The sequence below is a fragment of the Thalassophryne amazonica genome, chromosome 22 (genome assembly GCF_902500255.1).
Source record: "Thalassophryne amazonica chromosome 22, fThaAma1.1, whole genome shotgun sequence".
In the NCBI taxonomy this organism is placed as follows: Eukaryota; Metazoa; Chordata; class Actinopteri; order Batrachoidiformes; family Batrachoididae; genus Thalassophryne; species Thalassophryne amazonica.
Window position 1 is genome coordinate 6,079,511 of NC_047124.1, and position 17,851 is coordinate 6,097,361.

General features: G+C 43.5%; 3 protein-coding genes across 3 annotated transcripts in view; all 3 read right to left on the reverse strand.

Moving 5' to 3' along the window:
- The window catches only part of ptpro (protein tyrosine phosphatase receptor type O), a 44,919-nt gene extending 43,619 nt beyond the window's left edge, over window positions 1-1,300 (reverse strand). The window contains 1 exon segment of the mRNA XM_034163919.1: window positions 911-1,300. Coding sequence (XP_034019810.1) covers window positions 911-958 — 48 coding nt within the window. The 5' untranslated portion in view covers window positions 959-1,300.
- A 3,915-nt stretch (window positions 1,301-5,215) lies between these two features.
- On the reverse strand, window positions 5,216-10,310 carry cradd (CASP2 and RIPK1 domain containing adaptor with death domain). The gene is made up of 2 exons (XM_034163580.1): window positions 9,880-10,310; window positions 5,216-5,741 (listed from the first exon to the last, which is right to left on the reverse strand). Exons 1-2 carry the CDS (start codon window positions 10,184-10,186, stop codon window positions 5,434-5,436), a joined length of 615 nt encoding a protein of 204 aa, XP_034019471.1. The 5' UTR covers window positions 10,187-10,310; the 3' UTR covers window positions 5,216-5,433.
- Window positions 10,311-11,098: 788 nt separating this feature from the next.
- socs2 (suppressor of cytokine signaling 2) lies at window positions 11,099-17,528 on the reverse strand. Its single transcript, XM_034163581.1, has 3 exons — window positions 17,372-17,528; window positions 12,745-12,964; window positions 11,099-12,354 (listed from the first exon to the last, which is right to left on the reverse strand). The coding sequence occupies exons 2-3, from the start codon at window positions 12,869-12,871 to the stop codon at window positions 11,882-11,884; spliced, it is 600 nt and encodes a 199-aa protein (XP_034019472.1). The 5' UTR covers window positions 12,872-12,964; window positions 17,372-17,528; the 3' UTR covers window positions 11,099-11,881.
- Between the last annotated feature and the right edge of the window lie 323 nt (window positions 17,529-17,851).

The window sequence follows — 17,851 nt, forward strand, 5'->3', positions numbered from 1 at the left end:
AGAGACCGTGCACCTCCGCCAAGGTCCAACCGGTCTCTGTTTACATGCATTATCTCTTTTCATCTCTTCTCCAACATTATTGGCTCCTGATCACTTAGATCCCGATTGATGACTTCGGATCCTGATCTCCAAGCTTTAATTCTGGTCACTGAACTTTGACCTGATCACTTGGATTGTGATGGCTGACCTTTGAACCTCCACAAAGTATATTTTGTGTTTGTATGTTTTTGCTTTTTAATATTTTAACTATTTTGAGGATGTACTCTGAGATGTATTAGAACGTGCTCTGATATAATTACATTATTATTATTATCTCTGTGAGCCAAACCTGCACTCCACCAAAAGGATCAATCAGCAATTTATTGCAACAATTAATAATTAATTGGTAATAAACAATTAGCAATACGAATTTCTTTTGGCTCCTCACTTTTGACGGGGGGGGGGGGGGCATTACCTTGATTTGGCAGAGGTTTAACGCCGGACGGTCTCCCTGAAGCAGGTGTATCTAGAGGTTATAGGTCACAGGTTAAACCGGGGGAAGCACGTGCACTCGCGCTTCAGTCACGTGCCGATAGGTGATTCATTAATGAATCAAAATCAATCAAATCACCCAAACTGTCTGTTGATGTGCACGCGCCGACCCGAGTGATGCTGTCTGGTGCACGCGCAGGGAATCACTGACCCACTTTCGTTCCGCGCGCATCGACGCGTCACCGCGGTAATTACCTCACTTATAACGGCCTCTTTATATCATTTGCCTACTTTTCCCTCTTTTTTAAACTGACTTTATTTTATTTTTTATTTGAATGTGGTATTTTCACTGAAGAACACGAGAGAGCGTGACGCTTCGCAGACAGGCGGCACGCGGCGCGTCCACTTTCCCGGCAAAATGAATAAAAACGCAGCTTACCTGGAAAAACCAGTGCAGAAAAAGGCCGAGGAGCAGCGGGGAAGCCATGGCGGCTGCGGCTCAGAGCTCTGCACGAGCTTTTCTCTTCTCCGTCACTTTGCGTCAGTCTGCTGCGCATCCGAACAATGGCGATTTTTCTGCCGCATCAACGCTCCGCGGCGCTCCGCTCGCTTTCTGCGGCTCCGCACGCGGTTTCCCACCGTTTTTCTGGGAGGTTTACGGATCTAAGTGAAGAGAATCCCCGCAGTGAACTGATCCATCTGGACCCGCAGACACTCAGACACACGCCGCGCTCCGCCATCCATGACGCGGCCTGGAGACGAGCAGGAGGTCGGTGCCGCTGCGCCGACTAACGGCAGCCTGCTGATGGTCGCTGAAGCCCCGCCCTGCGCGCCGGAGGCTGCGCCGCTTCACCATCATCATCATCATGATCGCCATCATCAACAAACATCATCTTCATTATCACCACAAACACATCTCATTCTAATCATCACCATCACAAACATCATCTTCAATTATCACAACCATTATCTTCATCATCAACAAACATCATCTTCATCATCACCACATCATCACAAACATCAACTCATCACCACCATCATCACAACACATCATCTTCATCATCACAAACATCATCTGTTATGTTTCGGATGCTGGTCGGAGCACCGACCCAGCGTTTGAAAGGACCAGCATAAATAAGCAGAGCACGGTTCAAAAGATAACAGAATTTAATAAACATAACTGTGGGTGCAGTGCTAAACAACTAAAAAGTCCGCGGTCTGGTGAGGTGGAAACACGGCGCGCTCTCAACAACGCAAACGGTCCGGAGCCACAGCAGTTCGGACCCAGGAACCCCGCCGACACCCCCCAGGTGGCCGCGACAAACCAAGTCTGTGAAGAAAGAAAACATGAGGTAACTCACACAGAGAGACACAACTCAAGGTGCACGCAATCAGCAACACTTCCTGGCTTAAATCTATACATCAGCTTCTCACCCTGCAGGCACGGAACAATTCAGTTCAAATCTCCACTGCAGCAGAAGCTGATTAGACAATTAGCAATAACATGACAGCTCACTAACACAGGTGTGAGGGACACCAAATCCACTGTCATTACTTCATAAAAGTCACCAAAACCAATTACCTCAGGAAGTGTGCTGAAGAGGCGTGAGACCTCACCCAATCCTCCTTCACAGACTGTGGCGTCAAACCTGGAGCGGTCTCTGCATCCGTGATGGTGAGATTGTTCTCCTGACGTCGATCTCACACGTCTGCTCTCAAGGTCGAGTCTCTGGCAATCACACACTGTGCATTCAAGGTTTAAATGCAGCAATCTCTGATTATGACAAAATACACCACAGCTGTGAGTCCTGATGACCTGCACGTGATAACAAGCCTCAGGTGTTCAGGGTGAGGTCCTGATGCTCAGCCACTCAGTCCTGAATGCATACCACCTGGTGGGAGAAACATAAAACAAAAACCAAGCCAGCCAAACACCCCAGCCCACAACATCATCATCATCATCATCATCACAAACATCATCTTCATCATCATCATCACAAACATCAACTTTATCCACCATCACAAACATCATCTTCATCATCATCACCATCACAATTATCTTCATTATCAACATCATCATCACCACAAACATGATCTTCATTACCATTATCATCACAAACATCATCTTCTTTATCATTATCATCATCACAAATATCAACTTATCACCATCCAAACATCATCTTCATCATCACCATCATCACAAACATCAACTTATCATCACCATCACAACATCATCTTCATCATCATCACCACAAAACATCACCTTTATCATCACCATCACAAACATCATCTTTATCACAAACATCATCTTCATCATCATCACCATAAACATCAACTTATCATCACCATCACAAACATCATCTTCATCACAAACATAATCTTCATCAGTCATCACCATCATCAACAAACATCAACTTTATCATCACCATCACAAACATCATCTTTATCATCATCACCATCACAAACATCAACTTTATCATCACCATCACAAACATCATCTTCATCATTCATCACCATCACAAATATTATCTTCATTATCAACATCATCACCACAAACATTGTCTTCATTACCATTATCATCACAAACATCATCTTTATCATTATCATCATCACCATCATCATCACAAATATCAACTTTATCACCATCACAAACATCTCCTTCATCACAAACATCATCTTCATCATCATCACCATCATCACCATCAACTTTATCATCACCATCACAAACATCATCTTCATCATCATCACCATCATCACAAACATCACCTTTATCATCACCATCACAAACATCATCTTCATCATCACAAACATCAACTTTATCATCACCATCACAATCATCTTCATCATCATCACCATCATCACAAACATCAACTTATCACCATCACAAACATCATCTTATCATCATCACCATCACAACATCAACTTTATCATCACCATCACAAACATCATCTTCATCATCACCATCATCACAAACATCAACTTTATCATCACATCACAAACATCATCACCATCACAAACATCATCTTCATCATCATCACCATCATCACAAACATCAACTTATCATCACCATCACAAACATCATCTTCATCATCACAAACATCAACCTTATCATCACCATCACAAACATTATCTTCATGATCAACATCATCATCACCACAAACATGATCTTCATTACCATTATCATCACAAACATCTTTATCATTATCATCATCACCATCAAACATCATCTTCATTATCATCACAAACAACTTTATCATCACCATCACAAACATCTTCATCACAAACATATCTTCATCATCTTCATTATCACCACAAACATGATCTTCATTATCATCACAAACATCATCTTCTGTATCATTATCATCACAAACATCATCTTCATCACTGTGATGATGATGAATCTCATGACAATCAGCTTCATTTTCCATCGTCACCTTCATTATCATCATCACATCATCAGCTTCATCATCGTCAGCACACAAGCATGGTCTGTTTTAGTGCTTTTAAAAATAAAACTGATTTGATACGGTTCACAGTAGTTTCAGCTGGGTTTAAGAATAAGCCATTTTGACGTGGTTTAGAGTATTTAAATTGGTTTTAAAAGATAAACCAATTTGAAATGATTCACAGTAGTTTAAGCTAGTTTTAAAAGATAACTAATTTGAAATAGTTCATGGTAGTTTAAACTGATTTAAAATATACACTTTGAAATGGTTCCGTGGCCATGTGGGAGTCCCATCAACAGATTTTGTGTCCTTCTGCTGTTCGTCTGTTTTTAGCCTGATATTAAAGCTCTGACTGAATATTCACGTTCAGTTTAAATGTCAGGCAGAGATTTTTAACATTAATGTCCCAAATATTTATGGACTTCGCTCTGTGACCTTTTGACTCATCTGTTGCTGTTCCGTGTTCCAACCCTGTCTGCTGATGTGTTTGGATGAGAGTCCACCAGCCTGAGGTCAGGACCCTGGTCAGTCCTGTTATCAGTGCCATATGTAGGTGTGGACTGATCCACGGAGACAGACGGGACAAAAGAGTGTCCCTGTAGCTCCGCTGGGAACGAGGAGGCAAATACATCACAACCAGAACTGAATACATCTATGATGTCATGCTGTAGACACAATAGCATTCTGGGCTGGAAGGAGGCGGGGCCAAAGACAGTGATGGCCTGAAGCCAAATTGTTGCATTGTTCAGTGTGAATCAAAAGTCCTCAATGTGGATCCATCCTGTGTCTCTGTCCCAGAAGACACCAGCACAAATGCATCATGTGACACTTTTAACGAGTCACTGAGGTGACCCAGCCCAAAACTAGAACAGCACTCAGAGTGCAGAGAAAAAGGTTTATCCCGTCACACCTTTATGACATCATACAGCGAGAACATCTGGACCATCACTGACACTGAACAGTTCTGTGATCTGACAACAACCACAACATGAGCCCTAAGTAAACAAATAACGCTGATTAATTCCTGAAGGTCTTTGACACTGTGTCTGGGATCCTTAAAATCTTCTCAGCTGATCTCCACGAATCTTGAACCCAGTAAAGTTTGCTGCTGATCCAGATGACAATATTTTATTGCCGTTTATTTCATATTCAGATGTGGGAATTTTGTACATCTTGATAAAACTTGTGAAAAAAATACCTTGAATCCACTAAAAAATTTATGGTGTTCAAAGCGCCATCTACTGGACAAATAAGACAATTGTTACTTAATAGATAATCTGCTCAGTTCATCCACTGACAGACAAAAATTTTATTTATTGAAGGAAACTGCAACTTCTCTGACAATTTGCTCCTTTTTTGGGATTATAATTTAAAGCTTTGTGGTGGTGGTGGTGGTGTGTGTGTGTGTGTGTTGGGGGGGGTGTAAGTATTTTGAATTTCATTATGTTCAGGTTCATATGTTCCAGTGAGACATTTAAACATTCAAACAGGTTCTGTTCGTTTGGACCCGTCTGCTCTAAAGTATTGGTGGGGTAAAAACGTCACTGAGAAGGGACGCATGGAGGCCAGCCGCCTGCAGGCTCTGCACCAGCCGCTGCACCGTGGCCTTTTTCCCTTCAGACCGCCGCCACTGCACCAGTCCGGCCAGCGCCTGCTCATGGAAGCTGAAGGCGTGATCGGCTCGACAGCGAAACACAGCCTCCACAGACAGACCCAGATCCAGCAGAACTGACTTCCACTCAGGTCCGAGGAGAGACGCCAGGCGGGACAACTCCTGGTCTGAAGGGACCTTCTGGAGAACCGCCTCTGAAAGGCAGCAACAATCTACGAAGAGACAGTAACACACATACAAAAAAAACATTAAATACAGTTTAAACACAAAAACACTTTAGAGTTTAAGTCAGGCCGAATGAATGTTTGATCAGCAAACACAAAAGTTACTCATTCCCCCCCCCCCGCTGGGGTCACTGTGACATTTGCCCCCCCCCCCCGCCCAGACACACACACACACACACACACACACACACACACACACACACACACACACACACACACACACACACACACAGAGAGAGCTGCATTCTGGGAAATAAACTTTGCAGAAATGCTACAAAGAGACCTTTTCTCTTCCCCATTTTGTTGTTCTGTTGAAAATGATTAAACGGCATCATGCAGCCTCACATTTTTTTTTTATTATTACTACAAATTGATTAAAGGAAAAACAGACAAAAATCCAAATAAATTAAAGTCCACCTGATGTGGACCCAATGACCCTTGAATTAAAACTGGTGATGATTATTCTTGATGGTTTCAGCCATATATATATTCTGGACTGATGTTCAAATGTTTATATTTGGACCAAACTGCACTACAGGGTAGAGCTACTTAAGTGCGTCTTTGCATTGTTGTGCCCCTCAGTCAGGATTAAGTCTAGCCTGAAATACTGGCTCCTTTCCTGATCTGGTATAACAGATCCTACTGTCACCTTTCCTCCAGCTGGTCCCTTTGAGCCTTCTGTTTAAAGCCTCTGTATAACTTCCACACGTGATACCTTAGTCACCTAATCCTTTTCTGAATCCTTCTCTAAGTATTCCTTGTTTTTGTTTATGACATCACAAAGATCTAGTGGCTTAATCAGATATTTGTGAACACTGTAGTGCCAACTGCATTTTTTTTTTTTTTAATTGGGCCAAAAAATAAAAAGTTTAGAACATTGCTGGAGAGAGAAGAAAAGGAGATCAATGTTTTCAAAAAGGATAAGTAAGTGTTCTATAAACAGCTTTGAGAATGGAACCTTCTGATGTGAAATAACTTTCCAAACTAAACAAGCTGCGACTTTAACATGGAGAGATGGATCCTGCAGGATTCCTGGAAAGCACAAAGCAATAAAAAGGAGTGAGAGAAGAGGAGGGCTGGAAAACAACGGGCAGCTTTATACGTGCTGCAAAACAACAATACCTGGAAAAGAGGCACAATAACGGCATACAGGTCAGCTTAATCAGTTACACGAGGCTTCATCACAGATAAAACGTTCGCAAACTTCACGGAAAAGAATTACAACACCACCACCCTGGTTTCAGGATATCACTTTAATACGCTTTTAAAGTCAGCTTTCTAATTAAAAACAAGCACATGGACTTAGTCTGCACTGACCCACAGTGCCACCCCCAAACACTAATCATCTACAGGTCAAAATCACTGACCTGTACTTTGTAAAATCCTTGTGCAGAAAAGTGTGATTTGTCAGTGTAAAGCTGCACTGATGCTTGCATGACCTGCGTCGTGCAGGAGAGTAAACTCATTTTTAACGGGTGCAAACTGAACGTGAGAGGGGCGCCAGCGCGTGCAATTGCGCAAAGAGGATTACGTGGTGCGATCTGCTCGCCAACACGACATGCAGCTCATCAAGTGGAGTAAAGAAAAAGTGAATAGAGCGAGTGGTGATGTCAGCGGATCGCATCAGAGCGCACCTTGTCTGAAGGATTATTACGAGATGCTAAATCTGTCATAAACATAAATTTACAGCTGCACACAAGAAGAAAAGAACATGCAACTGTTTTACCAAGCCATGACAATGTAAACATGACAAATAATTACCGTTTTAGACGGCTCCAAATGCTTTCTCCAGCTCATTCAGCGCATGCGCGTGTGAACAACGCTGCTGGAGTGGTCCTCTGTGATTCAGGAAGTTAACAGAGCCGTTTTCAACAAACAATTTCCAGAGAAAATGATTCATCTGCTACAAAATCATTATTTCACATATGCAGCATCCAGAGCACAGCACGTGGCAGGTGGTGGAACAAAGCACGACGTCCAGCTGGGAACACAGCGGTGGGATCGTTAATGACGTGCGTAGCTTCAAAGTCATGCAAGTGTCAGCGCAGCTTTACACTGACAAATCACACTTTTCTGCACAAGGATTTTACAAAGTACAGTTCAGTGACTTTGACCTTTTGACCCCTAAATCAATAGGCTATTTGGGGTGACCATGCCTGACACACATGCCAGGTTGGTTACAATTAGGCAATTAGGAAAGACGTTACTGCACTCACAAGATTTTTACAAAGTACCCTCCAGTGACCCTGACCTTTCATCCCAAAAATCAATAGGCTTCTCGCTGTTACTGTGTGTAAGGCACATACCAAGTTTGGTGACAATCGGGCCAGTACGACTGAAGTTATCTCACTCACAGTGAAATGTTGCATAACTGACGGACTGACGATCCATTTGTAGGACTGTGTTCAGGGTCTAACACGCTGGACTGGGTCCAAGTGTCCTCTTGAGGGGTTTTACCTGTTGGACTGGGTTCAGGGATCTCTCCTGTCATGGCAATCCCTCGGTGGGGTGGAAGATCGTCTGTTGGTCGCTATAGGATATCTATAGCGATACGTCTCGTGACATCATGAATCTGATCACGTGGTTTTGTTGACAGATCTGGAAGCCTACAAAGGCCTTCATTGTAGGTTAGCGTAGAGAAATACCTTGCTTTTGCAGTACTATCTAGGTTTTGAACGTATTCATAGATTGCGGAATAGCTTCCTGAACTCGAAGATGCCATCGTTTCTCTCTTTCGTGTTATCGATTTTCACGCATTCTTGCCAACCACGTCAACACGCATGCTTGTGATATCAGTGTTTGTAAACAAGAAATATCGCTATATCCAGGGTCAATCTAATTATACCTGTGCGTGGGTTTGTTTAACATGGGAATGTCGTGGCATGGCAACAAAAACAAGTTCCTTGACAGATGGTCCGATGGCTGGGAATACCAGATAGTCAGGGTCTGAGGACCTGCTGCAGCATTCATCCCCCTTCACAGCAGTTAGGTTTTAAGCCATCTGATCCGCTATGGAAGTCTTCTTGTTTCATCAGAACCCCGTTAGACGCCTCTTGTTCAGTGTTCCTGCTTGGCCTTTGTGGTTACAGTAGTGGTCATGGGGCACACAAGGTCCCCACTGTATTCACCCAAACAGGCAATCCTCTAGTTGAACCCTTACCTAGGAGTCACAACACGGATGCCGGATTGGATTTTGACACCTTAGCCTGCAAAATCTCTCATGTAGGACTCTGGTGTCTGACCTGTTGGACTGGGTTCAGGGATGTCACACATAGGACTCTTGATGTCTCATCTGCTCATCACCCTCTCTACTTTTAAGATTAGGCTTAAAACTTTCCTTTTCGCTAAGGCTTATAGTTAGGGCTGGATCGGGTGACCCTGGACCATCCCTTGGTTATGCTGCTTTAGACGTAGATTGTGGGGGGGTTCCCATGATGCACTGTTTCTTTCTCTTTTTGCTCCGTATGCATCACTCTGCATTTAATCATTAGTGATCGATCTCTGCCCCCCTTCACGGCATGTCTTTTTCCTGGTTTTTTCCCTCAGCCCCAACCAGTCTCAGCAGAAGACTGCCCCTCCCTGAGCCTGGTTCTGCTGGAGGTTTCTTCCTGTTAAAAGGGAGTTTTTCCTTCCCACTGTTGCCAGGTGCTTGCTCATAGGGGGTCGTTTTGACCGTTGGGGTTTTTCATAATTATTGTATGGCCTTGCCTTACAATATGGAGCGCCTTGGGGCAACTGTTTGTTGTGATTTGGCGCTATATAAGAAAAAAAGTTGAGTTGAGTTGCTGGACTGGTATCAGGGATCTCACATGTGGGACTTGGGTGTCTCACCTGTTGGACTAGGTTCAGAGATCTCACATGTGGGACTAAGGTGTCTCACTTGTTGGACTAGGTTCAGGGATATCACATGTAGGACTAAGGTGTCTCACCTGTTGGACTAGGTTCAGGGGTCTTACCTGTAGGACTAAGGTATCTCACCTGTTGGACTAGGTTCCAGGATCTCACATGTAGGACTCTGTTGTGTCACCTGTTGGACTAGGTTCAGAGATCTCTCATGTAGGACTAAGGTGTCTCCTGTTGGACTAGGTTCTGGGATCTTACCTGTAATAGGACTCTGGTGTCTCACCTGTTGGACTGGGTCCATGTGTCTGCTCCAGGTGAGTCTCCTGCACCAGTTTCTCCCTCAGCCAGCTGAACTCCGAGTCCAGAGACCTAAGAAAGGTTTGGAAGGCGTGCGGCCCGCGGCTCGGCAGGAGGTCCAGCAGCCTCAGAACCTTTCGCCTGTTGGTGGTCTGGGACTCGATGTCCTCCACATGGTCCTGGGTCAGGATTTCCTCCTGGTACAGAAACGGAACGATGGAGTCAGAGACCAGGAGTTGGTCGGACAGTTCAAGTCGGTGTGTTCGGAGGACCTGTCTGTGCCGCGGGTCCATAACGTCATCACGGCGGCACTTTGATCAAATATTTGATTTTATTGTCGGCTAGCTGTGTAGCCGCAGCTAGCACAAGCGCGTGTGTCCTTATTATGTCCAACTGGAAACACGATGTGAGCGGAACCAATGTTTATATTAAAGTGACAGTCTTATTATTTTATGACCTTTTAAATATTTTTTTTTTCCAACCAAAACTTTATTTCAACAAATACAATAAATAAATGAACAAAACACAAGGTCAAGGAGATATACACGAAAAATTAAAAAAGTTCCTTATGGAGAAAGTGTCAGCTAAAACCATAGAAGATGAGCAGGTGACGTCAATAAACTCCTCCCCTCTAATGGAATAAGTCTTTATTAGTGAAATTACCCGGTGGAAAGCAGAATTTTAATTACTAATCATTTCTTGAACTACATATTAATGCCAATTCAGATTTATACAAACTCTAAATTACTGTCATATAAAACACCTAAAAACCCGCTGATCACCTGTTCATATATATATATATTAAAGTCAGTTTTTTAAAAATTTTTTCTTGATTTAAATTTAGTAGAATAAAATCTTGCATTTACTTGGAACTACTTTAAAAAGTGTTTTAAGTCAAAATGCTATAAATCAAGATAAACCAATTTTTTTTTTTTTTTGCCAAATTAAGTGTTTCCTTGATGTCAAGCTGATGATCATCTCACATGTAGTTTAAAATTCTCACTTTAATTTTTGAACAACTAATCAATTTCATGTGCTGAGTCAATGTTCTGTCTCAAATTAAGTGATTTATTTGAATGGCTTCTGCCACAAATACAGATCTACAAGCTAAAATGGGCTTTGAACTCAACATTCTGGTTATGGAGTAGCAGTGCTAACCACTGTCCTGCATCAGTGAAACAACCAAAAACAGACAGACAGTGAGGAAGCGCCATAAAAACACTTTATTTCTGTCATAAGTGGAACTAATTTAAACAGTCACACATCTGTAAGAACATCTGGTCTGTGCTCCCGAAGAATAATGTACCATAAAACCACTTTTAATAAATATTATGTCACATTGTCCTCATTATTTACATTTTGACTCAGCTGTCTCTGTACAAAAAGAAAAATAAAAAACAAAATTACAGACAAGAACAGCTGTCAGATAAATAGCTTCCTGTTTACCTCGAATGACCAGCAGCCATGTCACAAGCCCCGCCCACCCCGGTCTTAAAAAAATAAAAAATAAAATAAAATTGAAGTTTATTCGGAGAAACATAAGTTGATTTCAAAAACCAAAAGTATTTATTTTGAGTCCTGGCAAGTTCATGTTTTTTTCTTTAATATTAATTAAAATTAATAATAAAATTTGAACTTAAAATAACCTGCTATGAGCAATAGTGGCGAGTGGCGCTGATGCACGTGAAGCGAATAAAGGTCTGAGACAGTTGTGCCGCTGATGTGTTTACGGCGACCTCGCCCATAAATAAAACTGCAGATTTCATTCAAACTTCCTTGTGATGAGATTTTGTGAATTCAAGGTCTTTGAAGCGTTCTCTGATTTACAAAAAGTCAAGTTCCTGCAAAAGCATCTGATGTTCTGCAAACAGTTTAAACCTTCTGTGATCAGGAAGTCCAGTCAGCCACAGAATCCAGACTGGCTTTCTGACCGAGGCAGGCTGCCAACCTGAGATTCTGGCTTCAGGGTCCCAGAAACCAGCATGGGGCTACACATTGTAGGTGTAGTCCTCCAGGTAGTCCTTCAGTCTGTTGGGCAGTGGGAGGTCCTGCACCTGCCTGGTTGTCCTGTTGATGGCGATACGACACAGGTGCTGCAGTGAAGGTGTTGCAATGTAGACCGGTTTGGTTAGTCGCAGTTGGACCGTCCCACTGGGCATCGCTGAGGCTTGTGAGGTAGATGTCGCTTTGTCATTGGTCCGAGACAGCTGAACGTAGTGCTCCACCAGGTGAACCACGCTGTCAAACTGCTTCAGTTTGGGCTTGATCAGCACCACCGAGTCCAGCTTGAACTTTCCGTCTTTGTATTCGATGCGGAGGTTGGTGGGTCCTGCAGAGGTCATGGTGGAGATGGTGAACAGGTAATCCCGCTGCGAGCTGTTCCGTAAGAGGAAGGTTCCCTCCGGAGCGTCCTGCAGGATCTCTTTGGCTTCGTTAGCTGTCAGACTGCCCCAGTACCAACCTGCCCCGCCAAGAAACAAGACGGTTATTAGTACACGAACCTGTGAGCAGCAGCTCCTTATTTACTCTGCTTTGTCCACACTGGACTTCAAACCAGTTTAAAGTCTAACAAGGTTGGCACCGCATCAGCACAGAATCACTTCAAACCATTTTATCTACAGCTTTAACTAATTTGGAACCAGTTCACAAACATGTCAGAATCATGGGGCCTTGGGCTACCTCTGGTGGTCATGTGACTTTCTGTGGTGTTGCTAGTTCTTCTTACTGGACACCACAGCATGGACTCCAGTCTGTCACAGGTTACTTCCCCAGCCAAAGCAGATACCCATTTACAGCTGGGTGGACTTAGACAATCCAGATGAAGAAAAACTCTGATCCAGATGGAGGTTACCTGTGTTCTTCAGTTCTCTCATGGCGGAGGCGATGCACCACTTGTCCGACTCCACAGTCCCGGACCGGCTGTCTGATTGTCTGGCACTCTCAGCAGTTTCAGAGGACTCTGAGGACTGGCAGGTCATTGGAGAACGCCAATGTTCAGACCTGCAGCTCAGACATGGATCAGGTCTCTAGGATCCAGGTCAGCCTGGAAGAAGGCGCTGCTTGCCTCAGATCTGCCGCAAGGAAACCAAACCGTGTAGCAAGCCTGGTTATTCTTATAATCCACTTTGTCTCCACCATTCACATTACTTTGGTAGTTTAACTAATCAATCGGCTACTGAAACTCATCGATCAATTAGTAATAATCATGATGTAGAACTGAAACACTGACTTGTATCTGAATGTTAATCTGATAAAATGTTTTTGGATGTGAAATTTTAATAATTTTCTTGATTCTAAATTCAAAGCTGCCTGTGCCTTGAGATTATTTTGTATGTCTAGAAAAATCTATTCTCTTCTTGATGATTGAAAAGGGGGGGGGGGGGGGGGGGTGCGCTTTTATTTACGGTCATTGCTGTGGTACTGTACATGAACTGCACATTGCTACTGGTACACCACATTTTATTGTTTAAACTACAGCCAACATCAAGGCTCACACTCGACCCTGACCTGAAGCTTCGATCTTGAAATTCACCTGTTGCCTCCTGTGCAGCTTCAACGTCACAATGTCCCTTTTTATCTTGCGAAAATCGTGACGGTTTCTTATTAGACACTGTACTGTGAAAAAGGAATGCAGTACTGTCTCAATAACAACTTTATTTCATGTATAATATTGACTTGGATTAATAGAACGCTGTTCAAGACACCCAAAGTGCTTTACAAGTTGCATTATTCATTCACTCACACACATTGGTGGTGGCAGGCTACGAACGTAGCCACAGCTGCCCCAAGGCAAACTGACGGTAGTGTGGCTGCCATTCTGTGCCTACGGCCCCTCCAACCACCACCTCATTAATACACAGGCAAGGTGGATTAAGTGTCTTGCCCAAGGACACAACGGCCATATGCAGATTTTTGACAGGATGGGAGCTGGATTTGAATTGCCAACCCTTCAGTCACGTCTCGCTCTATCAACTGCGCTATTGCCACCCCAGATGGTGTATGGTGGGCCCAATCCCAGAGTGTCCTTGAGCAAGGCACTGACTGTCGCTGTTGGCCAACAGTGAGGCCACGGTGATCCTTCGACCAAGACAAAAGTAAAAAAAAAAAGAAGAAGAAAAAAAAAAAGGAAATGACACATTGGTGGTTTTTTGTATCAATAAAACATGCTGCTGAACCATTTCAGTTGTATTATTCATATAACAACAAACATTAGGGGTGGTGGCCAAGTGGTTAGTGGATATGCCTATCTCTGCTTTCAGTGCTTACCAGTCGAGTGAGTATAAGAGAAATTGTGGAGAGCTGGGCATGTCCCAACTTGTCCTCTAACACTCCGAAACGGAGGTGTTCCTTTGTCTCGCTTCATCAGCGAATCGGTTGTGATGCGCGAAGCCTCCGTGCAGCTTTCCATGACAAAATCTCTTGTTAAAAGTGAAATCTGACGGAAAATGGCTGATGTCCAGCTCTTGTGATAACCAGAGAAATTGCACACGACGGTCCCGGCTCCACACAGCGATCCATTTAGAAATGATGTGGTGGTTTCTGCCTCTCGATGGTGACTCAGAGCGTGGCGCGTCGTGCGCCATTGTGGGTCGTCCTAACTCCTTATTCTCTGTGAAGCCCGTAAAATTTTCACTGAAAGCCAAATACATTTTTCAAATGGTTTCCAGCTGCCTGTTTCTAATAGTTTCTGAAAAAATTCTGATGGAAAAAAAAGCCCAAATCATTCCGCCATTTCCTCGCAATGAAACAACGACGAGAGGGGCGGACCAGTGCGCACTCAAAGCCTGCCCACAGGCGAATGACGCAACCGACAGGCATGGAGAAACTCATGCATGCGCACGAAGGTTCAAGCTTGGCTGACGTAAAAACATATGAATCAAATCCATATATTTTTTGCATAAAATAAAGAGGTCGGATACTTTTCTCACAGACCTCGTATTATCATACACCCTCAAGTTTCAATTTCCTCTGCCAGAGTAATCCGTTAAGTGATGAAAGGGGAAACTGCTAGATAAACTTTTCCCATGGGGGTTTAGAATTTTTGCTCCCTGGTCCCTATCCTCCTCTGATATCAAACAGATTAGTAGGCTTGTAAATACCCATGTAGACACACAATTACACTTGTCTGATTTGTAAAAACATGTTTGTATGTAGAAGCTGAGAACTAAAGGGAGCTTCTCCTTCCTGTTGCAAATACTGTAAAGGTGCAAATATTCACGTGGGATTTATTATGCGAATTTCGCGAGTTAAACAAGGTCGCCAAATTAAATACCACTATTTTAATACATAACATACATATGTACATATTCATAATGTAAATGCGAATATTAATACCGCTAAATACGAGGTCTGTTAGAAAACTATCCGACCTTTTTATTTTTGCAAAAACTGTATGGATTTGAATCATGTGCGCTTGCATCAGCCAAGCTTGAACTTTCGTGCGCATGCATGAGTTTTCTCACGCCTGTCGGTTGCATCATTCGTAACCGACAGGCAGGTATAAAGTTTGCATTAATGTTATCTTGGTTCTTCCTGGGTGGTTCTTATGGCAACTGATCCAATCCCAAGCAAGGACTACGAGGGTAGGCTGAAAAGTTATAAGGCTCACCAATAAGGAGAAATGCCATTTCAATAAAACTTGGCATGCATTAAGTTCAACTCTTCTGATGACTGTTATTTTCTTCCAGGTTGTGAGGTAGTTTGTGGTTCATAGCCATGTTTGAAAGTTTGTGGTAGAGGGAAACGGCAAAAATGGACAAAATCTGGCATCGCGGTGTGATTAAGTACCTGCATAAGAAGGGGTTAAAGCCCAAGGACATTCATGCAGATATGGTTGCTACATTAGGGGATGAAGCTCCCTCCATATCTACAGTGCAGAAGTGGGCAGCTGAATTTAAGAGGGGCAGAGAAAGCCTTGAAGACGACCCAAGGTCTTGGCGGCCTGCAACAGCCACAACCCAGAAAAACATTGACCTTGTTCATGAAATGGTGATGGACAACAGATGATTAATCAGCTAGCAGATGCTGTGGGAATATCCCATGAGAGAACTGAACACATTCTGCATGAAGAACTTGGAATGTCAAAGGTGTCAGCTCGGTGGGTGCCACGTCTTCTGACGCCTGATCAGAAACACACCAGGCCAGTCATGTCGAAGGCAAACTTGGCGCAATTTGAAGAGGATCCAGCAATTACATGGAACGTTTTCTTACCCAGGATGAGTGTTGGGTTCACCACTTTGAACCAGAGACAAAAAACAATCAATGCAGTGGAAACACCCAAGGTCACCACCTCCAAAGAAGGCCAATGTCGTTTCGTCTGCGGGGAAGGTCATGGTTTCAGTTTTCTGGGATGCCAAGGGCATTGTGTTCGTGGACTATCTTGAAAAGCGACAAACCATAAATGGACAGTACTATTCTAACCTACTGAGACAGTTATGCGAGGCTATCAAAAAGAAGCGACCAGGAAAGCTGACGAAAGGGGTGCTGTTCCATCAAGACAATGCCCCAGCTCACAAGTCAACAGTGGCCATGGCCACTACCCACGAGTGTGGATTCGAACTGGTAGATCACCCACCATACTCCCCTGACTTGGCACCCTCGGACTTTCATCTGTTCCCAAACCTGAAAAAAAAACTTGGCTGGGAAGCACTATCGGAGCAATGATGAGGTGATGGCTGCCGTTGAGGACTATTTTAACTCTCAAGTTGAAAGCTTCTATGCCAAGGGAATCGAAGCACTCAAGCACCGCTGGAAGAAGTGTGTGGAGTTACAGGGAGACTATGTAGAAAAATAACCCTGAATTTGTTCAATTCGACAACTGCATCATAGTCAGCCTTAGAACTTTTCAGCCTACCCTCGTATTTGTATATAAAAATGTATTTCCTAAAATGATACATTTTGGGTTTCAAATTAAATTTAGGTAGCTTTTCACCTCACAAAATCCTCAAAAAGCTTCTGCTTTGGTGGGCTTCGCCCCCCCTGAGCTCCCCACGACGGCGTTGCCCCTCGACCCCACCGGGGGCCCCTCGACCCCACCGGGGGCCCCTCGACCCCACTGGGGGCCCTGCGGCCCACTGGACCCCCAACTCAAGGATTTGAACCCCCCTTTCACATTCCTATATACGGCCCTGCAGCCGAAGGGACTTATTCATTTAACAACAAACATGGTGTTAAATTAGTGTTCACAAGGGAAGTGACTCATTTGAAACAAACAAGGTCAGAATTTAATAATTCCTTTTTTATTTCTGCTGAAAACGTGTGGAATGTTGAACTGTGGGAGGGAAAAATGTAATTTATTTAAATTGGACATAAAAAAAATGAACGCGCTCTTCATTTGACCTGATCAAGAGTATTTTATCAATTTTTTAAAAATATATATATTTTTTAGATGAATTATATTGTACGGTTTGACGTTGGTTTTGAACCGTATCTGGCACACAGGGTCGGTCTCATGTTCATATTGATTATTAGTGACGTACCTCAGGTGTCGGTTCGTCCGTTAACTCGCGTGCGCGGCTTCGCAGCGTCACTTTTTTTCATCTTGAAACAAAAACACGTTCAGCTCCAGAACAGAAAACAGAAAGCAGTCAGTCAGAGAGCCCGCGTGCGTGCGTGCGTGCGTCCCTCCCGGTCTGTACAAACCCGACAGACACAGAAAGACTGCAGCAGCGTTTCTAGGAACTTTCCAAGAAAAAACTGTCACGTGGTAGAGAGCCAGACGATTTAAGGTCGTCCGGCATAATTCTCCGCTTCGTTCACTCGGTTACTTTGTCGATCTTCTTTCTTTCTTTCTCTTTCCCTTCTCCATCTCCACATCTCTCGTTTTATGTGTGTAGCGCTTTTCAAGAAACTCACACTTTAGGAATGCAAGCATTAAGAAAAATGTCTTTGTCTGTCGCCTCTCTCTTTTCCTCTGTTCTTCCTCCCGCTTTTCCTTTCATTCACTCATACCTTTTTTT